Raw genomic sequence first — 27,703 nt, forward strand, 5'->3', positions numbered from 1 at the left:
AAGTGGCTCTGACGTCGTGTTGTAGGCGGTCAGACTGGCGCAGCCGCGTGAGAAACGCACTAGACAAGAAGCGATGGCGATTCCCCGAAAAATGCAGCGCTGAGAAGGGGAAACCACTGCGTCGCCATCGACATTTTCGATAGATCTAATGGTGAGAATGCGGGCTTGGCCGGGTGGAAGAACAAAATCTGCCGCTGTGACAAGGTGGGGCGGTGAGGAAACGGCAGCGTCACGGAGCTCGGTGTCCGTAATATGTATAAGTGGTTGTCCGCACGAAATGATAGCAGATGCAGCTGACAAGAAATCCCAGCCTAAGATGATCGGATGAGCGCACGACGGAAGCACAGCTGTATATGATGGCGAATTCCGTCGATGAGGACACGAGCAGTACACTGTCCGGTAGGGCCAATCAGACTGTCATTGGCGCCACATAAGACCGGACCAACATACGGAGTTTGCACTTTTCGTAGACGGTAGCATAATGCGCGATGAATAACAGAAATGGCGGCGCCAGTGTCAATAAGAGCATCGACGGAAACACCTTCCACACAAACAGCGAGTAAATTAGCAGGGCGAGCAGGAGGAATTGGGACAGTTCGCAAACAAGCAGTTTCTCCTCCAAAAACTGCAGCGTCTAGTTTTCCGGATGGTTGTCGAAAAAAGTGGAGGCAGGACGCAGGGGCGATGAAGTACGGCGGAACGGAGACGGGGAACGACGACGGGGTGAGCGAAAAGACCGGGACATGTTTTGGGACAACGGAGGTGAGGGCGAGCGACGTGACGAGGATATATAGGGTCCTGGAACGTAGGCATCCGATCTGAGCACATAGTCCCTCTCATAGGCGGAGTAGCCACGTCGTTCATCATGCTGGCGCCGGCGGCAGAAACGAGAGATGTGACCACGTATGCCACAGTAGAAACATACTGGGCGGGAAGGGCGCCAGGTAGAGTCGTATGGTTGCATGGGGGCCTTCGCTGCCATCGAGGCCAGGTGGTCGCAGACAACGGTGGCAGGAGAAGATGGAACTGGGACCGCAGGCCGCGAAGCAATCTCGGCGTAAGAAGGTGCACAAACAGGCGCAGGGAACCGGGCATGTGTGACAGTTGGCGTGGATGCCAGTTCTTCTTTGATGATCTCGCGCAAATTGGGCGGAGGAGCACGCAGAGACGTAATGGCGGTGTTGGCTGGGCCATGGTCGTGAAGCTCCTCTCGCACAATGATGCGGATGAGCGCTCGCAACTCGTCGTTGTCGGTAAGGTAAGCGTCGCAAGAGGCGCGTGGAAGACGAAAGGCGCAGATCGTGGCAAGGCGTTGGCATGTCGAGATGATCTCAGTAACCGAAGTGGGGCTCTGGACTACAAGAGCGTTAAAGGCAACGGAGTTGAAGCCTTTCAGGATATGGCGGATACGTTCCCCTTCGGGCATGTCACTCTGAGCGCGACGGCAGAGAGCCAGAACGTCTTCAATGTAAGACGTATAGGATTCGTCGGCTCCCTGGATGCGGGTAGCGAGTTTCTGTTTCGCTACTTCGGGGCGCCCAGCAGATGTGCCAAATATCTGTCGCAGCTGCGCAGTAAATGCTGGCCAATCAGGGAAGTCGCGCTCATGGTTGAAAAACCAAGTTTGGGCGACCTGCCCCAGGTAGAAGGCAACATAGCGGAGCTTGTGTGACTCGTCCCAATGGTTGCAAGCGCTCACCCGGTCGTACTGGTCAAGCCAGTCTTCCACGTCTTCGCCGCGAAGGCCAGAAAAAACCTGAGGGTCGCGTTGCGGTGCGGTGACGGACCAAATAGGCCCAGCTGGCGGAGCTGAGGTGGTAGCAGCAGTGGATGCGGTGGTTTGTGCCATGACTGGTGTTGGCGAGCACAACCGTCGACCAGAGCGGAGCTCCAGGGGTGACCGGTAGAGCAAGAGGACGGGGATATCAACGCACGCTCCACCACTTGTGAGACGACGCCCGGGACGAAGTCACAGCTCTTATATTGACACACAGCGCGAGACAGCCCACGAACACCAACCCGAAAAAATGATGATGATTATGAGGATGGGTATATACACATGAAGACGATAATGAACTGCACAGTTAGCGCTCACAATATTAAGAACAGGAGGGGACCTAGCACAGAACCCTGTGGAACGCCTAATGCTACGGGAAGCGGATTAGAAACATTGTTATTTATTTGCACAAACTGTGAACGATTAGTAAGAAATTCTTTTATCCATCTTAGTATTTTAGGGTTGATAATCAGCTGTGAAAGTTTTAGAAGCAGGCGTTTATGAGCTGCTTTGTCAAAGGCTTTTGCGAAATCGAGGAAAATTGCGTCGGTCTGAGTATTAGTATCGAGGTTTGAATGTAGATCACGAAGAAAGATGGCCAACTGGGTTTCACAAGACAGCCCCTTACGGAAACCGTGCTGTGATGAATGAAAGAAATCGTTTGAGTCGAGAAAGTCCATTAAGTGAGAGAAAATGACATGTTCCATGATTTTGCAGGGGACGCTTGTTACGGAAATTTGGCGGTAGTTTAGTGGTGAGTCTCTGTTACCTGATTTGTAGACCGGAATGACCTTGCCCACTTTGCATTCAATCGGCAGGTTACCTGTGGTTAATGACTGGGAAAACAGCAAGATCAAATAAGAAGCAGAAATGATTTTGGTGTTTTTTAGCAGTTGTGAAGTAATTTTGTCATGGCCAGCAGATGATGACATCTTGAGGTTTTCTATTACACTGCAGATACCGTTTAATGAAAAAATGATGACAGGCATTTCTGACATGGCAGGAGCAGAAATGTTTTGAATGGGCGTATCGGATTCTATGGTGAAAATAGACGAAAATGTTGCGTTAAAAACGTTAGCGCAGTTAATGTCTGATAGAGGATCACCCATTTCGTTCGGAGTCGTGATAGTGCGAGTTGTCTGGGGATTAATGACGTGCCAAAATTTTTTTGGGTTATTTGCTATCATGCGATGAAGGGCGTTATGACAGAACAAGTGTTTAATTCCGCGGATAGCGTTCAAGTATACATGCTCTGACTCATAGTATCTTTCCCAGGCGCCGGGGTTAGGTTTCATTTTAGCAGATCGAAAAAGACGTTTTTTCTTCTTCTCGAGCGTTTTAAGTGCTTTATTAAACCATGGCTGATGTCGGTTAGCGTGAACGGTAATATTTGAAATGAACTTATCTGCTAGGGTGTTAAGTTTATTTTGAAAGAGAGACCAGTTGTTTTCAAGAGATTGAAAATGTAAGCTTGATTCGAATATTTCAGAAAATTCGTGTAGTTCTTGATTTATTGCAGCGTAGTTGCCTTTGCCGTAGAGGCGGATGACCTTTTATTGCGATAGCAATTATATGGACACTTCAACCGGATTTCTGCCGTCGCCGTTGCCGTGAGGTTCCCTATAGATAACATCTTCGCCGCGCGCCGTATGCCCGAGCGGAAGCGTGCGGGGACGCGCGCTATCACGGAGAGCGAACGCACTCAATCTCCCACGCGCAAGCGGGACGGCAGCGCCGGAGGGAGCGGGGGGGGGGGGGGGGGGCACTTCTTCTCTGCCAACAACCGCGCTCGTCGCTCGCCGGCCGCACTGTCTCTTATCTCCACACGGCTCTGACCTTTATGCGCCGTGCATTCGCCGCTCAGTTTCCGTTGAAGCGATAGACCGCACGTACCTTCGCCCGCGGCGGCGTATGCGCTCGCTGCCAGCGTTTTGACAGTCGTTGTCTCCAGTCATTCAGTGGGATCTATTCATGTTTGTTTGTGCGCGCTCACACCACGCTTGTTCATTCAGTTAGTAATAGTCGGGCCACATTTTCCAACGCACGCTACACATGCAATGCTGCCCAGATCGGTAGTGCAGCACTACAGGTGTGTCCCTTCGCACGCGCTGCCCACGGTAAGCGCTTCTCATCAACACCACCGTTTCACACGCGCCTTCTCGTGGTCATCGAGTCTCTCTTCATGTCGGTCTACTTACGCCGCAGCACACCTGCTTACTTAATCGGCTCACGTTTACTACAATTCATATTGCTACCAAAGCCGCTCACCTTACTTCGTATGACATTGCTGTGTTGCTATCGCATTCATTGCTTCGCCCTTAGGGCGAAACTGTGACATTTTTGTATGAACGGCGTAAAGTTGGAGTAAATGTGAAAGTGGCATGAATTACTTTATGATCACTAATTTCGCGGAGATAGTTAATGGTTGATAGGCTTTCGGGATGAGTGGTTAGTATAAGATCTAAGATGTTCTCAGTAACCTGTGTAACGCGTGTTGGTTTAGTTACCAATTGTGTTAAGTTAAAGTCAAGGCAAACGTCAAGGAAATCTTTAGCACCTGCTTGTTTGGAACGTAATTGCGCAGAAGGCCAGTTAATGTTCGGATAATAAAAGTCTCTGAAGAGCAAGATACGTGCATTGGAGTACTTTTTAGTTAAATTACTTAGGATATTATTAAGTTTGAAGGGAAAATCAGCAGTACTGTTACGGGGGCGACAGCAAACACCGACAAGTAACAGCTGTGGGTTAACATTGAACTTTAGCCATAGCATTCCTAGTTCAGATGATACGTTAATTATGGAGCAGGGTAGCGGCTTATTCACAGCAATAAGAACACCTCCCCCCTAGACCCAAGCCTATCTTTGCGGAACACAACAAATTTAGGGAGGTCAGCAAGAATTTCTGCGTCAGAAACGTCGTCAAAAAGCCAGGTTTCGGTGAGTACGAAAATATTACTTTCAGATGATGACAGAAGGTTTCATATGATATTATGTTTAGGAAGAAAACTGCGTATGTTAGAAAAAATAACTGATAAACAACATGGCGGTTTAGGACACGGTGTAGAACCTTTAACTGTGTGCTGGTTGTTACGTGGTAGCTATAGTTCTTTAACTGTTGCGATGAATCATCAAAGAAGAATCGCTTGGGTCCGATATGTAATGTTCTATAACGGAGTGAAAAAGGCACAGATTTGCTTTTCGCGAATGTGATAAGATGCTTGCGCGCGGTTTGCTTGGAAAAATCTTCACCAATGCTGTAAGCTGACCCTTCAACTTCCGTCCGTTTGCCAAAATTGCGTCTTTTGTTTTAAAATTACTGAGTTTAACGATAATGGGACGGTTTCGACTGGGGATTTGGCGTCCAAGGCGATGTGCACGTTGTATTTCATCAGGTTTAACAGTACAGTTCAGGTACTCGGAGCAGTGGCGGATGATTATTTCCTCCGAGCGCGCGAAGGATTCGTTGGAAGAAGTGTCAGGTATGCTATAAAATATCAAATTACTTCCTCTAGAGCGGTTTTCGGCATCCTCCACTCGGTTTTCCAGAGTACAGACACGACGAACAGTTTGAACGGTGTCGGCTTGTACGCTCAGCAGCTGCTGTCGCATGGGTTCTATATGCTGACAGCTGGTTTCCACAGTGGTCAGTCCCTTGCTCAGGTCTGAAAGGACGTCTGTTGTTTCTTTCAGTTGTGTTTTCAAGTCTTGCACATCGTCCAGCAATTTCGACTGTCCTGTAGATAGCTTTTTTAATTCTGCTAGAATGGCAGCCGTGTCAGGGCCAGGATTAGTATCCCCAGCGAGCAGCAAGAGAGAGCGTACAACCGAGATGCAATCACCAACAATAACAAGCAAACACTGCGGGCTTGGCAGCTGGACCAGAAAGTATTTACTAGATTTTGTAGCAAACAGGCTGTCTGATCGACTAACCTGCATGTCAGGCGGAAGCTGATTAGGCGTCTGTCTAGCGGCACAGCCACCAAGCCCACAAAGGGATGTAGAAGGCTGCGGCGGCTTTAACGCTGGCGCTTCCAGGAGTGACGCTGTCGATGGTTTCTGCCAAGATGAAATGAGGACCACAGGCTCCGATAGAGGTGTTGTCTTCCACTCCCAAGCACCAGGAACTGTTAGGACGGATGCACGCAAAGTGCACCCGTCATTGCCACGGGGTGGCAGCTCGAATGCGGGCACCGTTGTTACGGTGGCTAGATGGGTAGGTGTGCCGACCGGCACGTCTAGAGTGTAGTTCACCGCTTCTCCGCGTCATGACGCAAAATTGGCGCTGCGGTCAGTAGAACGGTTCCGCAGCGCGCGTCGTCTGCTACAGGGGGCTAAAGCCCGTATCGGAATAGTTGTATGTCGTCTGTTCGTGCCAGTTTCAAAGGTGTAGAGCTCCGCGTCTCTTGTACTGTTTGCAAGTTCCTAAGCGATCTGGAATGCTCCAGGTCGGAAAAATGACCGGCGAGATTTGCGGCGGCACTGCTCCACCAAAGAAGGCCACCAAGGAGAGTTACTGCTTCGCTCCGAACTGCAAGTCGGGCTCTAAATTTGTAAGAAAGACAGCGGAAATGTTCGCCCCGGGCTGCTCAGTAGCTTTCTCAGTATCGGCGACGTTAATGAGCAATCGGTACACCGAAAAGCGTACGTCGATCGCTCCTCGACATTGGAAATTTGCAAGCCGCACATGGAGGTGCTCAGCGCCTGCGACATCGAACACCGCTGCGCTGCTACAGGGAAAAGAAAAGGCTTATATTCTATATAGCAGGCTATGTAGCAAGGAAGTTCTTACAAAGAACCAAGTGCTCCGATTGCTCAATTGGGACATACTGAATTCAACAGAATGAGTAGGTCAGGGCTGTTGCATGCTCCCTTCTGAAGCACTAAACAAACTGGTAGCATCGCTCGAAGACGCCTTCAAGCTGTGCTTCAGTACAGTTACGAAGGAACAGTATCGCCGACTTTGCATCCTTTCTGCAGCTGAATCCTCCGAATTTGATCGGCTGTGAGCGGCACAAGAAAGAGCTCACAAAAGATGCTGTGAAGTTCTATTCAATTACACGGCTTTACTTTCTTGTCAAGGGCAAGAACACGGCGCGCGAAAGCAACGGGGAGAAGAGGAATCGCCTGAAGCGGTGGCGTGTGCTGTGAATAATGTTATGATGTTGTGGACCAACGTAGCGTCCTTGCTGGTGCTTGGCTATTTATGTTGGTGCGTCTGCTGACTCAAGTTACGAGAGCGCTTTTTGTATTTTAAATATATTCATGAATCTAGCCCAAGACGTAATGCTTTATTTTATTGCAACCAAACAGTGAACCATATGCACTTACCAACACAATTCGTCTCGTAACAATTGAAGTACTGTAACTGAGGCAGCAATAAACACAATAGCTGGATTTCTCGAAATTGAAACATTAGAAATCACTAAATATCATGTAAACACGTTTCCATATACCGTATAAAACCACTGCAGTATTGTTTTATGCATGGAAAAAAATGGGCTGGAGCGCCGCGTCTATACCAATAAATGTGACTAATCGCCAAGCTATAAATTGACTTGAGCATATGTCTCTTCTGACTAAACGACAGTGACAAATTGCCTATTCTGGCTTTGCCTACACTGCTCAAAACGGCATTGTATAGTGCGTACTTCGAAGCTAGAGCTGAGGCAGCGATGATATCAAACACGCTGCTCGTCTACACAGCGCAGCCGACGTTGCGCGCAGCTCAGCCGTTATACAGTCCGCAGCGCCCCTTCTGCGTCATGATGCGGAGAAGTGGTGAACTACGCTCGGTCGGCACACCTACCCATCTGTCATGTACAAAAGACTTATGTGCGCGTGTCTGGTGCGGCGGACGATCAGTGACCATCAAAGAAGAAAAAGAATGGCGGGATTCGGCGCGTGCTCGCCTGACACGGCACCTCGGCCAACAGCGAATCACGAAGACACACGATTGCTGGAAGAGGGAGCAGAAGAAGAAGAGAAGGAAGGCAGCGTTCGAAAAGAAGGCCGGTGTGCGGAGTGGTCGAGGCAAGGTTGTCGGGCTCTGGGTCCGAACCTCAAGACCTCAAGAGCACCCGTCGGAGAAGTGAGGCTGTCTGACGGTGGGTCCGAGTCTCAAAGACTTCAGGAGCGCCGGGCGGAGGAGCGAAGCTGTCGGGCTGCGGGCCCGAGTTTCATAACTTCAGCGACGATCCGGCCTCTGTTCTACCTCCAGCCTTTGGTGTCCGTGGGTCCTGCAGTGACATGGTGCTGAAGGCAAGCCCTATCTACTTTCCTCCTGTGACTTCTTGGCCGAGCTGCAGACGATCGTCAAGACGCAAGTAGTGTCTTATCGTCCTATACTCACGCGACCGACGCACTGCATCTGACGCCGTCGCAACGCCGCCCCGTACAGCGCTGCACCGACGCTACCAAGTAATGGTGACCGGTCACGAACTTTAATTATGTTATATATAATTCTTTATTGTGAGAGAACATTTAAAAGTGCATGAACTTTAATATTAGTCTTAGTACCTTGGTTAATTAGTTTGTGTGTTACAGTTTGTGTTAATTATATGTTCATGTCTTGTTAACAATCGGCTTCGTTGTTTCTTTTCCCCACTGCGAATTAGTCTCAGTGGTGGCCACAATAATTCGAACCGTGCAAATACAAATACATTCCCGGGTAAACAACCCCTCGTTGACTTAGGAAGACTAAATCATCACAAATTGGCGTCCACGCGACAGGACGAAGCCGGTTGTTCACAGTTGCTTTAGCGACAAGTGAATATGAGTTTGGCAGAATTTATTACGTTGGGTGAGCGCTTGGGGCTGCAGGGCGCGGAGCTGAGAAATTGGGCGGACGAGCAAGTCACCAAAGCTCGGGAGGAAGATGCGAAGGCGCGTGAGGAACGGGCAGCGGAAAGAGAGGCGACCAAACAGCGCCTTGAGCTAGAAGAAAAGAATTTGCAGTTGCGTCTGAGGCTCGCTGAGGTGGGAGAAAGCAGTGGGAGTGGGAATGGTGCAAGTCACACGAACCAAGCGGAAGTCTTGGCCTCCATCAACCCACATAATCTGATCCCCATGTTCAATGATTCTCGAGATGACCTCGACGCATATTTAAAGCGCTTTGAACATGTAGCCACGGGACAGGGCTGGCCAAAAGAAAAGTGGGCCACCGCTCTCAGCTTGTGCCTCGGTGGGGAAGCACTGAAAGTGTTTGGTCGTTTATCGCCCGAAGACTCCCTGGATTACAACAAAGCAAAACTAGCATTGTTAAAACGATTTCGGTTTACTGCTGAGGGATACCGAGAGAGATTCCGGCAAAGTAAACCACAGGATGGAGAAACCGGCAAGCAGTATGCTACTCGGCTTTTCAGCTACTTCGACCGTTGGGTGGAGATGGCAAACCAGGGGAAGACGTTCAATGCGGTTCGAGACTTGATAGTCGCAGAACAATTCTTGAATAACTGCCATAGTCGCTTGGCGCTTTTTCTTCATGAGAGAAACTGCAAGACCGTGGATGAGGCCTTGGAAGCGGCCGATCACTATTTGGAGGCACAGAGGCAGCATAATTTGCTGGTGTTCAAGGAGAGGTAAGAACAAAATCCTGGCAAAGAAACGAATGAGAAACCAGGTGTGAAGTCTCAAGTCCGTTGCTTCATATGTGATAAGATAGGACACAAGACATCAGATTGCCGTGTGAAGACAAAACAGCCATATTGTGAATATTGCCGCAGATATGGACACGATGTGCAATCATGCAGACGAAATGAACCAGGTGCCAAAGGCTCATCAGCATGCTGCATACTACCTCCCGACCAGCAAAAAGATGCACGGGAATGCTTTGAACGTAGTACCAAGCAGCAAGATGAGACATTTTCTAATGCTTCGGGAGTCTGGTCTAGCAAGTCTTTTGACATGCCGGTGTTGAAAGGAGAGCTTTTTGGACAGACCGTTTGGGTTCTGCGAGATACAGGAAGCAATAGTATAGTCGTACGACGAGATCTTGTACCGGACGCAGCAATGATAGGCACTGAGTCTATCATACTACTGGCTGATGGTAGCTCTATTAACGTTCCGGAAGCGGAAGTCAACATTTCATCACCGTACTTCTCCGGTGTTACGGTCGCAAAGTGCATGGAGAGACCATTGTATGATGTGATCATTGGTAACGTTCCTGGAGCACGCCAACCCATGGATCCAGATCCCAATTGGAAAGCATCCTCGTTTACTTCTGTAGCAAGTAAATCACGCGAGATGAGCACTACGAAAGAAGACAGTGGTTCTCTGCAGGTTATAGTGGGTGCCAAGATCTCGAAACCATGGTCCCCGGTGAGCGTTGGAGCCTTACAATTGTCAAGAGAAATGTTTCGGACAAAGCAGCAGGAAGACACAACACTTCAAGTTTGTAGAAGCAAAATCGGGAAAAATATTCCGGGAAAAGGTACAACCGCCCATTCGTTCTACCTGGATGAAGGCGTGTTGTACAGATGCTATCAAATATGCCCAGGAAAAATAATCGATCAAGCAGTGGTACCGAAATGCCTACGCCTCGAAGTCCTTAATATGGCACATGACAACTCCTTGTCTGGGCATCAAGGCATACGGAAAACCACAGAACGGGTCCTTGGATCATTTTATTGGCCCGGCGTCCAAGAGGACGTTAAAAGATTTGTGAGATCGTGCGATGTATGTCAAAGAACCTTCCCAAAAGGTAGAGTGGGCAAGGCTCCACTGGGACGAATGCCGCTTATAGATACCCAATTCGAACGGGTAGCGGTAGATATCATCGGTCCCTTGACTCCAACATCGAGTAAGGGCAACCGATATATACTCACTCTTGTGGACTTTGCAACTCGCTTCCCGGACGCCATCCCTTTACCTTCTATTGACTCAGCAACTGTAGTCGAAGGGTTGGTTGAGATGTTCTCAAGGATCGGTTTCCCACACGAGATCCTTTGTGACCAGGCATCTTGTTTTACATCAGAGTTGATGAAAGAAATCAATGATTTACTCGCCATCAAGCATCTCAGTTCAACGCCTTATCATCCAATGTGTAATGGAATGGTGGAGCGCTTCAACGGAACCCTTAAGATGATGCTGCGGAAACTATGCCAAGAGAAACCAAAAGCCTGGGATCGATATCTTGCTCCTCTTCTTTTTGCGTACCGTGAGGTGCCACAAACCAGCCTCGGTTTTTCGCCATTTGAATTGATATACGGACGACAAGTACGAGGACCCTTGGCCATTCTCAAGGATCTCTGGACAAGAGACAGGCTCAAGGAAGATGTTAAGACGACATATGCATATGTCCTCGACCTCAAAAACCGACTAGAAGAGACTTTGAAGTTAGCTCACCAGAACTTGTGCAAAGCTCAGAGGACTCAAAAGGGGTACTACGACCGAAACAGTTGTCGCCGACAGCTGAAGATAGGAGATCGCGCGCTAATACTCCTCCCAACCAGTGACAACAAACTCATGATGCAATGGAAGGGACCATTTGTAGTCACCGGAAAGAAAAACAACTTTGACTACTGGTTGGACGTGGGCCATACTACTAAATTATTCCACATTAACATGCTGAAGCGTTATGAAGAGCGCCAACCACTAGCCGCGTTCCAAACTGCCTCGTTTGTCGTGGTGGAAGAGCCAGAAACTGAAGCCCCCTTACCAAGTTTTAAAGCCGAAGCAGGCGGGGGTATCGAAAGCATTCGCACATCTGATGCCCTGGATGCAAGCCAAAGGTCTGAGCTGCAAGAACTGTTAGTAGCTTATAAAGACATATTTTCGGAAGTACCGGGCAAGACAACACTCCTCGAAGGTTGCCTTGAGTTGACAACTTCAGACCCGATTAACACGCCGCAATATCCTTTGCCCTTTTCCATGAAGGAGATTGTTGAACGGGAAGTGAATGACATGTTACAGCTAGGAGTGATCGAACGCTCAAATTCTCCCTACAATTCACCTCTAGTTCTTGTTAAAAAGCCAGACAAAACGTACCGAGCGTGCATTGATTTCCGGCGCATTAACAGTGTGCTAGTCTCGGATGCAGAGCCAATACCAAGGACAGACTTGATGTTCGCGGAAGTGGGAAACAAGATCTATTTTTCAAAACTGGATCTCACAAAGGGTTATTGGCAAGTACCACTCGAAGAGAAGTCCAGAGCCAAGACCGCATTTTCCACACAATCCGGACACTACCAATTTCTGTTTATGCCCTTCGGCATTAAGACAGCTTCGGCAATTTTCACTCGCCTCATGCGCACTCTTCTATCTGGCTTGAATAACGTAGTGCACTATATAGATGACGTGCTAGTAGCCACAGTTACTTGGGAGGAACATGTCTACACGCTCCGGCAGCTGTTCGAAAGAATTCGGAGCGCAGGGTTAACAGTCAAACCTCAAAAGTGTGAAATAGGAACCACTTCGATAATATTTTTAGGCCACCGGTTAGGAGGCAATAAGATAGAACCTGTCGACAGCACGATAGAAAAGATATTAAATGCTCCAAAACCGGAAACCAAGAAACAAGTACGTTCTTTTCTTGGACTCACTGGTTATTACCGAGACTTCATTCCCCATTACGCTGAGAAGGCCCGACCTCTTGTTGAGTTAACGCGAAAGAGAGAAAGCAGCCGCGTGATTTGGACCCCTCAAAGAGAAAATGCATTTCAGGATCTGAAGAACGCACTAAGCTCGAAACCCATTGTAAGGGCGCCTAACCTCCAGAAGGAATTTTTTCTCCGCACAGACGCCTCTGACACCGGCATAGGTGCAGTTTTAATGCAAGAACATGAGGGGGTTCTTCATCCCGTTTTCTATGCGAGCAGGCAGCTTATTCCACGTGAAACTCGATATTCCGCCATTGAAAGGGAATGCTTAGCATTAGTGTGGGCGATCGAGAAGTTCCACCTTTTTCTATACGGAACTACCTTCACAATCCAAACAGACCACCAACCTCTGTTGTATTTGTCGCGGGCTAAACATCTCAACAGCAGAGATCTTCGATGGAGCCTAGCTCTTCAAGAATATTCTTTCAAGGTCGAACACATAAGAGGCTCCGAAAACGTTGGAGCTGATTATTTGAGTAGGTCAGGATCATATATTGAATCCAGCACTTAAGAAGCTCATGATTTTGTATGCTTTCTTATTTTTTTTTTTTTTTGTTGAAATCTGCATGTCGCTCAATCTGTTTAGTACAGGTACTGTATGAAGTCTCACGAGTCGACGCGCATCGCCACAGTTTTTTTTTATTTTATTTTCGCTTCATCAAAAAAAAAAAACTTTTCGAAAAGGGGGACTTTTTGTCATGTACAAAAGACTTATGTGCGCGTGTCTGGTGCGGCGGACGATCAGTGACCATCAAAGAAGAAAAAGAATGGCGGGATTCGGCGCGTGCTCGCCTGACACGGCACCTCGGCCAACAGCGAATCACGAAGACACACGATTGCTGGAATAGGGAGCAGAAGAAGAAGAGAAGGAAGGCAGCGTTCGAAAAGAAGGCCGGTGTGCGGAGTGGTCGAGGCAAGGTTGTCGGGCTCTGGGTCCGAACCTCAAGACCTCAAGAGCACCCGTCGGAGAAGTGAGGCTGTCTGACGGTGGGTCCGAGTCTCAAAGACTTCAGGAGCGCCGGGCGGAGGAGCGAAGCTGTCGGGCTGCGGGCCCGAGTTTCATAACTTCAGCGACGATCCGGCCTCTGTTCTACCTCCAGCCTTTGGTGTCCGTGGGTCCTGCAGTGACATGGTGCTGAAGGCAAGCCCTATCTACTTTCCTCCTGTGACTTCTTGGCCGAGCTGCAGACGATCGTCAAGACGCAAGTAGTGTCTTATCGTCCTATACTCACGCGACCGACGCACTGCATCTGACGCCGTCGCAACGCCGCCCCGTACAGCGCTGCACCGACGCTACCAAGTAATGGTGACCGGTCACGAACTTTAATTATGTTATATATAATTCTTTATTGTGAGAGAACATTTAAAAGTGCATGAACTTTAATATTAGTCTTAGTACCTTGGTTAATTAGTTTGTGTGTTACAGTTTGTGTTAATTATATGTTCATGTCTTGTTAACAATCGGCTTCGTTGTTTCTTTTCCCCACTGCGAATTAGTCTCAGTGGTGGCCACAATAATTCGAACCGTGCAAATACAAATACATTCCCGGGTAAACAACCCCTCGTTGACTTAGGAAGACTAAATCATCACACCATCTAGCCACCGCACCGTTGTCGTCCAAGCACAAACAGGAGGAAAAATCCGGCCTACGCGTCGAAGCGCTGTCGGAGGGCGACCAACGCATGCGGGAAGAGCAGGCGTCGAAGAAGGGTCAGCAAGGACGATCGCACTGACGAGCATGACAGGAGCAAGCTGATCGGCGCGTCTGCCACCACTCAGTCTCCGAATCAAGTAGTCGCAATTCGGAAATTCAAATATTTTCCAATACTTTTCGACTATTTCAAAACGTCAACTGCGCTGAAATATAAAAATGAGCAAAAGTATGGTAAATACTTACCCTTGCGGGCATAAAGCATGGGATCTTGCGTTGTGGATCAGGCTACGTCACTTAGGTGGTCATTTAGTAGAGCGGTCATTCGTACTCTCTCAAGAGCCCTGTGCAGAAACTACTCGTTTGCTCCTTATTCCATTTCTGCTTTTAATAAACAACGCAGCATAGTCTTCTATGCAAGGACATAAACTTGATAATCTTAAGAAAATTGGACTCCGAATATCGTTTTATAATTATTTTAACAACGGCTATTGATTATTTGACAACTATTGGAAAAGTATTCGATATTCCATTCCATTCGCTTCTGGGACTATTCGACCCGTATTCGATTCGGTCTCTAAGATCACTTTTCGCAAATCCCTAGAAATTGTAAATTTCGCACACTTCCCCATGGCGTTAAATCAGACTTGAAGTGAGCAGCTGGCCGGCATTGGCTAAAAACCGCACGCAGCATTTCTAGCCGACATGATGATGATGATGGTCACATGGTGCTCTTCCCTTTGGCGGAGGTAGAAATTAGGCCCTAGCACAAAACACGGTGCATCGCGCCATGGACGCAGATGTGGCACCAAACAGACAAAGGTTGCACCAACAGCTGGTCGAACGTACGCGAATCTTGAAACACGCTTTTTTACGAATCCTGATCCACATAAATACCTAGTCCAAAAATAGCCCCACAGCCAAACGAAAATTTAGCCCAATTTGTCAACACTGTGTGTACCACACTTTGAGCTGATATACACATAGATATATTCACATATTCAACAGATAGTAATTCTAATCGTCAGCTTGGTAGTGCAACTTCTCCCTCACCCCTACTAACCTAAAGACCCTTAAAACGCTGCATCTGACATGTTCAGTCCCTCCGCATGGAAGCCATCTAAAAACGTTCTGCTGGTTTGATTTCATCTAAATATTGCCGCACTGGAAGTGGCACGTGATCATCTCCTAATTTGCCTCATCTTTCACCTGTATCGACTCTCTCGTTTTCATTAAATTCGAACCTATTTCTACGCAAGCACAGCACCCTCTTCACGCAACGACTACCGGTTCATAGTTGGTGGGCCTAATTTTCGTACAAATGTGTATTTTCATTTTTTCTACAAACCGCGGCAAGGACTGGAACCAACTTACCGCCGAATGCATTATCGATTTATTTATTTATTCAAAATACCCCTAAAGGCCCTCCAGTAGATGGTATTACATAGGGGGGGGGGGGGCGATAGCTGATCATACTGTCATAACACTTTATGACAAAAATGCAACAAAAGCGACAAAATATGCAGACAGAACTTTGTGTAAAACAAAATGAAAGTTCGGATAACACTGAAGTAGCACAAAATTAGCATACATTTGAACACTTGATACACCTGGAATTCCGAATACATAAGAGGTATTAACAAGAGAATAACTGCAAAAGAATATCGGCTGGACAGCGAAGGCACCAGAAAAAGAAAAACAAAAGTACAGTTTTACATTGCGCAAACACGTCACATTCGGATATGCGTACGCAGCTTTTGTTGAAATTTATCGGGGTGAACTTCAGTAGCAATGTCTGATGGTAGGTTATTCCAGTCAACAATGGTTCTGGGTATAAATGATTGCGCGTAAAGAGCTGAGTGACACATTGGGCGTTTGACTTTGAAAGGGTGATCTCGGCGAGGAAAAATGACGGAGGGTGATAGAAAGAAGTGATCATGTAAATGCTCGTGATGATAAAGTTTATGAAAGAGAGACAGCCGCGCGTGTTTCCGTCGTAATGATAGGGGATCTAATTCGGCACGATTTTTTAAAGATGTAACAAACGATGATAACAATTTTAGGGCTCTCATTTCCAATCACTTGATGTAATTACTTACATCATATTATTTACTCTACTGTGTAATGTTATTAACCCTCGTAGTCAATACGCGTAAATGAAATGAGTTCATTCCAGCGTAATCGGTGGTGCTCGCGCACATTCTAAAATGTATACTACTATACGAGTCGGCATGCAATAACGGGGCGCTATAACATAAGGTTATTCTAATCTGTTTCTATTTCATATCTGCGATTAGTCCTCCCCAATTTGTGAAACAATTTCGGACCAAGCCCACTTCGCCTGTCTGCCATAACCCGTCGCGAAAAATGTGAAAATTCCCATCTGATATGACCTTATACGCTCATTATGCATGATTGGGCAGAACAAAAGAAAAACATTAGTTCCGATGCTACGTATTTTTCGCCACTAGCACTTCGCTATTGTCCAACAATTTTCTGGCTCCACCACTTCGCCTTTCTGTCACGCTTCGTCACGAGACCGCTCACAATCACCACGTCAAAGTGAGCTGCACGCAGTTACGATGCAATAATACGCTAAACAAAAATGGAAATGTTTTGTAATAGCTGGAAACTATCCCATTTCGAAAGAAATAAAGAAGCGTGCAAGTTTGCACTCGGTCGTGCAAAGCTTAGGCACAGCGAAAGTGTCAATCCTCAAGTCTTACTTGCTGCTACTGCTAGGTTGCTGCTAGGTCTTAACTTGGTTTAACTTAACTACGGATGTAGGGAAGGTATTCTCGAGCGATCATTTTCGGGGGTACTATCGCGAGCAATATGAATGGGAACACGCGAACGCGTGGCAAATAGCCTCGAAACCGAGCTAGGGCAATACGCGGATGGCGCTGTCGAAAACAGAGGGGAAATGCTCTTCCGGTAACTCTTGGCACTCCCAACGCGCCTGCGTTTGTTGAAAACGGCAGCTTACGGCGTTTCACTGGCCGCCGAAAGCCGGTTATGTGCCGCAGTGACTTACAGCGAGTCATTTTTTTTTATTCCATGATTTTATTATTATTATTATTTGTTCTTTGTGCAACCGTATAGCGGAACTTTTAGACCTTGGCTCATATTTTCAATCCTTTTTTATATCAATTGACGCGATGAGGTTATTACGCCTTAAAAGAGTGCTACTTTTGGCCACGCTTCGGCGCACAAAGTCACCAGTAACCGCAATACCAAACAGTTATCACTGTGCGCTGGCGAGTAGAAGTTCCGCACTTTGTGTAAACAGACCTATGGTAGGAGTAGCAACAGTTATTAGAACGGCGTCCCCGGCCGAAGCGTATCGCCATAGCAGGGTTCGAGGCTATCTGACACGTGTTTCCTTTCATATTGTTCACTATGATAGAGTTTCTCACTGTAACACCTAGAGGGTAAACTGGCATCACCGTCTATGCGAGTTTCTTAAAGGGCTCATGGGAATGACGGGATATGTGTCTGCGGGGCTTGTGTTGGCTGGTGTTGAACGAGGCTTCGTCTGAAACGTGGATATGGCTACACAAATAATGCGTTTTTAAAGTAAAGTGTACATAAAAGGCTTTCATTCGCTCATATTATATCTCTCAATAAAGTTTACTGACCTGCAATGCAGGAACAAGCGAAGAAAAGCAAGAACAGACGACAAGTTGTTCGAAAGCAAGCGATAATCTGGTCGTCTGCCCTCCAAGTTTAGCGGCCAGCTGATACTTTTTACGTTTCATATAATTGTGCATCTAATAGTGTGTCCTCAAAATTAAACATGTTTTTGTGTAATAATACAGCTAAAACAGTTTTTCACGTGCTGTTTTAGCAGGAAATGAATAATTGTGACAGACGGAACGGTGCTAGCCAGGCGCGTCTTCAAGGCGTTCTGGCTCTCGAAGAACGATGCCAATCCGAAGTCACAATATACCGGCATTCCCATGGACACCACAGCGCAGCAGCGCCAGTTTTCTCTCTAGGTAATATAGTGAGAAACTCTATGCTCACCTTTCCCTTTCGCGTGACTAGCGCTGGACGCGTCGGCGCCTACGAGCGACAGCGTTTCTGGCGCGCCACACACGCAGGCAGGAGCCGTGTCTGTCTCGGGCGCGGGGCCAGGTGGCCATGTAATAGTGGCCACAAGCTCGATGGATCGATCGAAATTCCAAATTAGCGCGACAATTAGGATCAAATCCATAGGCACGGCGGAGACAGCCGCCGTTGCAATGGCAATTAAGGCCAAAGATGCAGCCGGCCAGCCCTCTGTGATCCTCACGGACTCACAGGTGGCTTGTCGCCTGTTCATGCAAGGCAGAGTACCGGCATGTGCCCTACGCATACTAGGTCACACGCTCCGGGAAACGCACAGTGTCATCTGGTGCCCGGGCCACGTGGGGGTTGCGGGCAATGAAAGGGCAGATGCTCTCGCTCGAGAATTGGCTTGCCGAGCGGGAGTGCAGCCCGAGAAACCCCGATTCGATCATTTGACATCTCCACGCGACATCCTTGAGCATCAGCGTCTGGAACGCAGAACATACTCGGGGCCCCATCCGAGTCTGAGCGGAGCGGATGCCCGGGATTTGAGACTAATTCAGACGAATACCTACCCGCACCTCGGGCTGTGGCATGCCATTTGGCCTACGGCCTATCCAAGCCACTGTCCATGGTGCTGGGGGAAGCCAACTCTCGCCCACGTAACGTGGGAATGCACGAGTAGGCCCCCAAAATTCAATTCCCCCCTGTTGGGGTCCAAATTCACAAATAGGGAGCAGTGGGAGACCATCCTCGCCGGCGCGGACCTGGAGACCCAGAGGGGTCTACTCGACCAGGCCCGGCGAGCAGCTCTGGCCAGTGGAGTCTCGGAATAGGGACCCACCCACCCGCTCCCAACACCCCTTTCCTGTCCAATCAATAAAATGTTATTCTCTCTCTGTCTCGGGCGAAGCCAGCGCGCCATTGCCTACAATGGAGTTGAGCGCGCACCTGCGCCCACCGTTACTAATGGCGAATTCCATTGGGAGAACAGGAGCACTCAAAAGCACGCTGAAAGTGCTCGTTCCAGAGGCGACGTGTTTCAGTGGTCGAACAGGAGTGGGAGAGCCGTCATCCAGTGGTAGAACAAGAGCAGTTTCGCTGCGTCGAGAGCAGCCGGGAGCAGTCCGGACTGCTCTCGCCTGAAAAGCGGAGTACGGAAGAAGTCACGTGACTTAAACCATCATATCCTGCTCATTTCTTTTTATTTTGCTTCAGCCGGCGCGCGCGGCGGCAATGGCGGCAGCCAAGCGTAGTTGGTCTTTTGGTACCGCTGTTTTTGACGTCGGTGATACGAGCAAGCTTCGCAGCGATTTAGCGACAGATCCTGGCATTTCTAGTCCGCCTTGCTTCTCGTTGGATGCGCGGGGGACAGCGGCAGCAAAGCGTCGTCGCCTTGCTGAAGTGCTTGAGACGCTCGATGGTGACAGCAGCGAAAGCTGCTGGAGCTCAACTTCAGATTCAAGTTGCAGTTTCAGATGATCTTCGCAGGCGGACACTTTGTGGGATGCATCGACGCTGCACAAAAGTATGTAGTACGTGGCCGCAAACGGTGACATGATTGCGCCCGACAGATTACAAGACGATCACGCGTGTTTTGCCTCTCTCCTGCAGAGAATGGTGGGACGTCGATTGCTTTAGTCACATGGTACATTTCTCCTCACACGTCCCCCTCCCACCTGCTCTCCGAATGCATGCCGTATTCCAGTGGCGGGTCGAGTGTGCCTGTTCTCAGGGCTCTGTTATACTCCGGCGTTCACAACGCGCGCGCGCGCCGGGGTTCGTTTCAACGCGTCACGTCGGCGATGCCCCGCCAGGCGCAAATCCGCCTCCCCTATAGTCCAACGCGACGCGGCCCGACGCAGCGGCCGTAGCCAAAGCAGTGCATGCTCAGTAGAGCAGATCGCCGCGCGGAAAGTGAGCGCCGCGTGGAAAGAAACACGGACGCGGTGCAGTCTGGGTAACGTCGTTGGCGCGAAATGCAGCATGCTGCATTTCGCGCCGGCTGCCGCCGGGCCGCGCCGACGGACGCTGGTTGCGTCGGTCGCGCCACGCGTCAGACTATAGAGCGCTCGCGTTTTGCTAGCGTAGCGTCGCTGCGCCCAGCTTGCGCGCGCGTCGACGTTACGTCGGAATATATCGAGCCCTTCACTGCGCTGTCGCCCGACTCCGCACTGCACGGCGCCCTGCTCCTGTTCTCCCAATGGAATTCGCCATAAGCAACGCGAGGTGACGTCATCGCTACTGCTTGGGCGCATGCGCGGCTAGGCAACGCGGACGGCGTCGGCAGCAGCTCTGTGCGTTGCCTGGTTGGTGCAGCTACAATTTCTTTATCTCGCTACGTGTCTCTCTCTCAATTTCTCTTTCCCTCTCCCGAGGACTGCGCGCGCATGCTCTCCTTCCCTCTCCCTAACGTCCCAGGTCAAGGCAGCATGTGCACGGCACGGAGAGGAGGCGAGGCACACGCCGCTCCGCGAGGTGGTTGCTAGGCAACGAAGTGATGTCATAGCTCGGCGAGTTCTTTGTAGTGTGAGCTACACTGGCCGAGGTTGAGCAGTTTCGCGTGGCTCCTGGAGTGCCGTGCTCCGCATGCGCGACGAGCAGTGACGTCACACGGCGCATAGCTGGCGCGACGGGCGTTTGCCCGGCGTTTGCGCTGGGCGTTTGATCGTTTGCGCTGGGCGTTTCCCAGTGTGGTATAGCCATGGAGAAGGAGAGTGAAATTTCTGCTCAGCGGCGCAGAAGAGCGGAGAAGCTTAACTCATCGGATCCCGAAGAAGTTGATTGGCAATTAGCGGTTGAGCGTAGGAAGAACAAGCAGAAGAAGGCTAAACGTGCTGCTGAGACACCGGAGCAAAGGGATGAACGTCTAGGGAAGCGGCGTCGCCAGGAGGCTGAGCGACGTGCACGACCATCTCAGCAGCAGCAACAAGAAGACGCCGTCGATGACGTCAAGGCTCGCCGATTGACTGACTATAGATAGTGTGAAGCTTAGCGAAAGCGCCAGTGCGACTCGGACCTTCGAGGCGGACTTCGTAAACAATCCATTTGGATGTGTGCGACGTGTGTGAAAGACTGTGGCACGTGAAAGACTTGACGCCGGTACGTAGTATCATGCGTGAAACGTTGAGTTTAGCGGCGGCGCCTGAGTGGGGTGAAACTGTGGCGCGGGTTTGTACAACGTGCACGAACTTACGCTTGGGAATTTCTTGCGCTCTAATTCAGTCGGCGTCTACAGACGACAGCGTTCCTGGTGCGTTTCTGGTGCTTTTTGATCCCTACAACCGTCAGTGCTCGGCGGATCACGCCGCTTTCGCGCGTCTTTTAACGCGAAAGCGTTAAAAGTGAGCCTATATACCCGTGTGTGTCTCAGAAAATCCGGCGTCGGCCTTGGTATTGGTCTGGGCGTCGGCGTCCGCGGCCATGAAAATCATCCCGAACCACCCCGACCACGCAGGCGTGGCGCAGAGGCGCTGGTCAAACTCAGAAAAATGGTAAAGTACGACGTAACCACAACCTACAAACGTGATAGCGTCGAATTGTAATTTTAATATACGACAAAACAAAATTCTCTTATGCGGTAACTAAAACACAAGCCCCTTTTCCAGCATTTCTACCACAGCCGCGCGCCGCGGTTCGCTCCTTGCAAAAATACCATCCAGATGGCGCTCGTCTCCTCGGCAGCCGCATGCGGAGGCGAAGTTGGACAAAGAGAAAACTGCACTTGTCGGGAAGCCTGATAAGCAGCCAGGGATCTTTGAATGCTATAGCGTTCAACTCTTAAAGGCGAAGCTTAAGCGTCCTGAACATGTTTGAACATGTGGATGGGCGCTCGTGTGCGCTGCTGCTAGAACGATGCAGTTTTGCCACATGCACACACACCGTCGCGTCGGGGCCTATGACGCCTGGCAAGCTCAGGAGTACTGTTTACTGTAAATTTTCACTGGGATTCATAGCGCTGAAACGACACAAGGACGAGGAAGAACACGGGACGAGTCCCGTGTTCTTCCTCGTCCTTGTGTCGTTTCAGCGCTATGAATCCCAGTGAAAATTTACAATGAGCCACCCACAAGGCCAAACTTCTTCCCTGCACTGTTTACGCCTGTTATCGCTGTCACTGCTTCGTTCGCGAGCGAAACTATCCCACTGACAGAAATCCGTATTCCTCTCATATTCAATGACATCCTATGACATACGCGAGAAACGGTATATGTGTTTCATTAGGGATGTGGGAGTTACGGGGCAAATGGTTTTTTCAGTAGGGTGTAATCAATAACACTGTGCAGATTTACGTACGTCTATTTGCAAATGTATGCATGCAGCTTCTTAGAATACCCGCTTCACTTCAGTGTTATGACCAATTATTTTGAAAGACAGATCAACTAGCTTCTTACCAGAATTGGAGCGCAGCACAAGACCACGAAAGGAAGACCGCATTGACAGGCGCACATGATTATGGGCATGTTCTGTACCCGTGTGTGCCAGCGAACGTTAGCCAAGTTGTTCAACGGAAAAAAAATATATTAAGAAACATGGTGCAAGATACAATTATGACTCATACGGTATTCGCTCGTCAGAGATCTGACGACCGAACACATGTAGGCCTTGAAATCGCATTTTGCACCATGTTCCATTAACCTTCGTTTTTTCGTTCAAAAGCTTTGGTAAGCTTAGCTAGGACACCATAAAGAGTAACAAATTAGTTGGAAATGGACTGATCCCTGTGCCATAATTGTGGTCAACTAGCCCGGCAACCTCTGTTATGTTTATGTTGCGCAGCCGGAACCGTCTGACGACGCTGCCTGTCGACTTCGGCGAGGAGCTGCCAGCGCTTCGCGTGCTCGACCTGTCGCACAACCGAATCACCAGCCTGCTCGACGTCAGCCTGCTGCCCCTGCAGGCCAGTGTCACGAGTGCTAGCCTCGATGGTGAGACTTTTGCAAAGAGTCTTTGCTAGAGCGTTGTCTGTGTGTGTACAAGAAAGCTACACTTCCCATCTTATGTGAAAGGCACATATATCGGTGTAACATTCTGTTTAATCAGACATAATTAACGTCTACCTCTTCTCTACTCTCGGGCTACTCTGTGCGCTTCTTTCACGACCGTTACATGGGCCTCCCCTCTGTCGTCAAACCTCCTGGTTTGATATGGTACCACGTTGTTCACAGATGACGTCTCAATAACACCTTTTGGTTCGTTGTAGCGCAGAGTCTTTAAAATGCCTTGCTGGTGAGCGGTCTTCAGAACAAGGAACCTTTGATCCTAATTCAGACCCCTCCGAACAAACACGTAATCTCCCACTTGTATGTGCGGAGATTTCGCTGAATGTCGGAGATCGTACTTTATTTTCATCGCGCTCTTGTATATAGCACGTTGAGCTTCAGACTTCTTTCGTTCTTGCAGCACCAACAGATTCGTGATTCCCAACAGGTGGTCTGCGGGAAGCCATTCCGATTTGCCATGGTACGCGAAGTACGGTGTACACCTCAAGCAAGCCGTGTGTGAGTGATTGTGGTGGTTCACAGCCGCTTCAAGGGCACATTTCCAACCACCTGAAAATCCCGGATAGAGCGCGATGAACTGTTTGACATTTCGTATCAATCTCTCGGCGAGTCCTTTTGCTTCTGGGTGGTATAGTGCAGCAAAAGGAAGCTCTATGTTCCTCTCGTCAGCCCAACGTTTCAAGCGATCACTTCTAAATGCTGGACTATTGTCAGCGACGATTATTTTGGCGTTTTTGAACATATCTCGGTTAAGCAGCGAGATAACGCCGTTGGAATCTTCTTTTCCGGGCCTGCAGGCCACCATGCGTGTGCAATCATCAATGGCCAGTAGAAGTGCTTGCGTAGTTCTAACTCCCTCCCCCTTTTTTCTGAGCTCCACGAAGTCAAGGTGTATAATCTCGAGTGGCTTTTCTGAATGTTTTGGGATAACCATCGCGCTTACATGCGGTGTGAACTACGCTTTGCAAAGTTGGCACTGATAGCACGTCTTCACATATTCTGAAATATCCTGTTTCATCGTACTCCAGTGAAATCTCTGTTTAATCTTCCAGTCATCATCATCATCATCATCATCAGCCTATATTTTATGTCCACTGCAGGACGAAGGCCTCTCCCTGCGATCTCCAATTACCCCTGTCTTGCGCTAGCGTATTCCAACTTGCGCCTGCAAATTTCCTAACTTCATCATCCCATCTGGTTTTCTGCCGACCTGGACTGCGCTTCCCTTCTCTTGGTATCCATTCTGTAACCCTAATGGTCCACCGGTTATCCATCCTACGCATTACATAGCCTGCCCAGCTCCACTTCTTCCACTTAATGTCAACTAGAATATCGTCTATCCCCGTTTGTTCTCTGATCCACACCGCTCTCTTCCTGTCTCTTAACGTTAGTCCTAAGATTTTTCGTTCCATCGCTCTTTGTGCGGTCCTTAACTTGTTCTCGAGCTTCTTTGTTAACCTCCAAGTTTCTGCCCCATATGTTAGCACCGGTAGAATGCAATGATTGTACACTTTTCTTTTCAACGACAGTGGTAAGCTCCCAGTCAGGATTTGGTAATGCCTGCCGTATGCACTCCAACCCAATTTTATTCTTCTGTAAATTTCTTTCTCGTGATCAGGGTCCCCTGTGAGTAATTGACCTAGATAAACGTACTCCTTTACAGTAGGTCTACCCAAAAAAGCGTCATGACCACCGGATTCCGGAGAATCATGATTGAGTCCTAAAGTTTTTCTTAGACTCTTTGTGGGCACGTGCATCCGCCATTTTTGATAATCATCTCTTCCGTGCCGTCCCACAACATATGGCAGACATACCGGTGCTCACATATGGGGCGGAAACTTGGAGGTTAACAAAGAAGCTCGAGAACAAGTTAAGGACCGCACAAAGAGCGATGGAACGAAAAATCTTAGGAGCAACGTTAAGAGACAGGAAGAGAGCGGTGTGGATCAGAGAACAAACGGGGATAGCCGATATTCTAGCTGACATTCAGAGAAAAAATGGACCTGGGCAGGCCATGTAATGCGAAGGATAGACAACCGGTGGACCATAACAGTTACAGAAGGGATACCCAGAGAAGGGAAGTGCAGTCGAGGACGGCAGAAAACTAGGTGGGGTGATGAAGTTGGGAAACTTGCAGGCGCATGTTAGAACCAGCTAGCGCCAGACAAGGGTAATTGGAAATCGCAGGCAGAGGCCTTCGTCCTGCAGTGTACATAAATATAGGCTGATGATGATGGCTTGAGTAGTGAGTAGTCTTGACAAGCTGCCTGCATGTGGCAACTCTTCTCCTGGCCTGTGAGCGACATCAAAGGCAAACTGCTGTATTTCGCTCACCCACCTGGCCAATCTTCCTTTAGGTTGCGAGAGATTAAGAATGTATGTCAGTTCTTGGTTGCCGGTGAATAGGATGAAGTGTTTGCCTTTCAGGTACGTTCTGAAATAACGAAAGACCATTACGACTGCCAATTCTTCCATTTCTTCGTTGGGTAGTTAACTTCTGCTTTGGCGATTGTGTATGAGTAATAACCGATCACTTTGAGCTGTCGCTTCGGATGCTCACTGTCGTGCCGCTGGTATAGCACAGCGCTAGTACCATAATGGGAAGCGTCGGTGTTTAGCACGAACGGCTTCGAGAAATCCGGTATCGTCCGCACCGGGTCAGATGATATAATTTTGACAAGTTGCTGGTACGTCTCTTCGCATTCATTAGTCCACACAAATGGAGTATCTTTTAGTGCCATTACCATTAGGCATTGGGTCTTTAGGGCGTAGTGTTTTATAAAAGCGCTAAAGTATCACTCGAAGAGAATGCAAATCATACGGTTGTGTCAGCTGGGAGATGCGCTTGACGGACTGTCCTTTCGTGCTTTTTGTTTGTTCGTCAAATATTCTCCCTCGGAAGGCAACGGTGTGCATAGGCGGAAAGTTTTCATTTTCCAGGGAGGGGCTGGGGCCCCCGACCACCAGCTTTCCAAACCGGGCCCATATATATATATATATATATATATATATATATATATATATATGCCCCCGACCAGCGTTCCAAACTGGGCCCACATATGTATATGTGGGCCCGGTTTGGTTTTATATATATATATATATATATATATATATATATATATATATATATATAAGCTTCGATAACAATTGCCCTTGAAGAAACTTCGTGCAACCTCAAAGAATGGTTCACTTAAGTGACGGCCTTATACGAATACGTTTAAGACCACATAGGAGGCAGTTCAATTTCACAACCCGAGTCCCCTCGCACCACAAATAGACTCGTGTTTTTCGAATGAGCCATGCGAAATGCCGATTCAGTTAATCACGTTAGGAATATATGTGTGCTTTGTGCGTATTAAGTCGCACAAATACACATAAATGAAAAAAAAACAAGTAATCATTTGCGGGTCGCGCGCTTTAATTTGGAGGTAATCTTCGCGCGGTATCTTCAAAGCGATGTGCAGACGGCTCATATCTTTGTATGCACTGTGTTTTTACCACTCAGTTTCCATTAAAGCGATAGACAGCACGAAAGTCACTAAACTTGATGCTGCTGCCGCAGTGCTTTCACACGCCAGCGCTTTCACAGCCAGTGTCCGCGGTCATATCGAGTGTGATGTGTTCATGTTTGCTTGGGCGCGCTGACAACATGCTTGATAATTCAGTCAGCAAGCGAATGTGTGCAAGTTTCATCATCATCATCACCATCATCATCATCAGCCTATATTTTATTTCCACTGCAGGACGAAGGCCTCTCCCTGCTATCTCCAATTACCCCTGTCTTGCGCTAGCGTATTCCAACTTGCGCCTGCAAACTTCCTAACTTCATCACCCCATCTGGTTTTCTGCCGACCTCGACTGCGCTTCCCTTCTCTTGGTATCCATTCTGTAACCCTAATGGTCCATCGGTTATCCATCCTACGCATTACATGGCCTGCCCAGCTCCATTTCTTCCGCTTAATGTCAACTAGAATATCGTCTATCCCCGTTTGTTCTCTGATCCACACCGCTCTCTTCCTGTCACTTAACGTTAGTCCTAAGATTTTTCGTTCCATCGCTCTTTGTGCGGTCCTTAACTTGTTCTCGAGCTTCTTTGTTAACCTCCAAGTTTCTGCCCCATATGTTAGCACCGGTAGAATGCAATGATTGTACACTTTTCTTTTCAACGACAGTGGTAAGCTCCCAGTCAGGATTTGGTAATGCCTGCCGTATGCACTCCAACCCAATTTTATTCTTCTGTAAATTTCTTTCTCGTGATCAGGGTCCCCTGTGAGTAATTGACCTAGATAAACGTACTCCTTTACAGTAGGTCTTCCCAAAAAAGCGTCATGACCACCGGATTCCGGAGAATCATGATTGAGTCCTAAAGTTTTTCTTAGACTCTTTGTGGGCACGTGCATCCGCCATTTTTGATAATCATCTCTTCCGTGCCGTCCCACAACATATGGCAGACATTCGGGTGCTCACATATGGGGCGGAAACTTGGAGGTTAACAAAGAAGCTCGAGAACAAGTTAAGGACCGCACAAAGAGCGATGGAACGAAAAATCTTAGGAGCAACGTTAAGAGACAGGAAGAGAGCGGTGTGGATCAGAGAACAAACGGGGATAGCCGATATTCTAGCTGAC

General features: G+C 48.6%; 1 protein-coding gene across 1 annotated transcript in view; it reads left to right on the forward strand.

Moving 5' to 3' along the window:
• Positions 1-27,703, forward strand: part of LOC119455327 (leucine-rich repeat and immunoglobulin-like domain-containing nogo receptor-interacting protein 3) — a 616,024-nt gene that overhangs the window by 403,311 nt on the left and 185,010 nt on the right. The window contains exon 2 of the mRNA XM_037716719.2: positions 22,853-23,001. Within this exon, the coding sequence (XP_037572647.1) occupies positions 22,853-23,001 (149 nt within the window). The remainder of the gene's footprint in view (positions 1-22,852; positions 23,002-27,703) is intronic.

This window comes from Dermacentor silvarum, chromosome 6 (genome assembly GCF_013339745.2).
Source record: "Dermacentor silvarum isolate Dsil-2018 chromosome 6, BIME_Dsil_1.4, whole genome shotgun sequence".
NCBI classification, from domain to species: Eukaryota; Metazoa; Arthropoda; class Arachnida; order Ixodida; family Ixodidae; genus Dermacentor; species Dermacentor silvarum.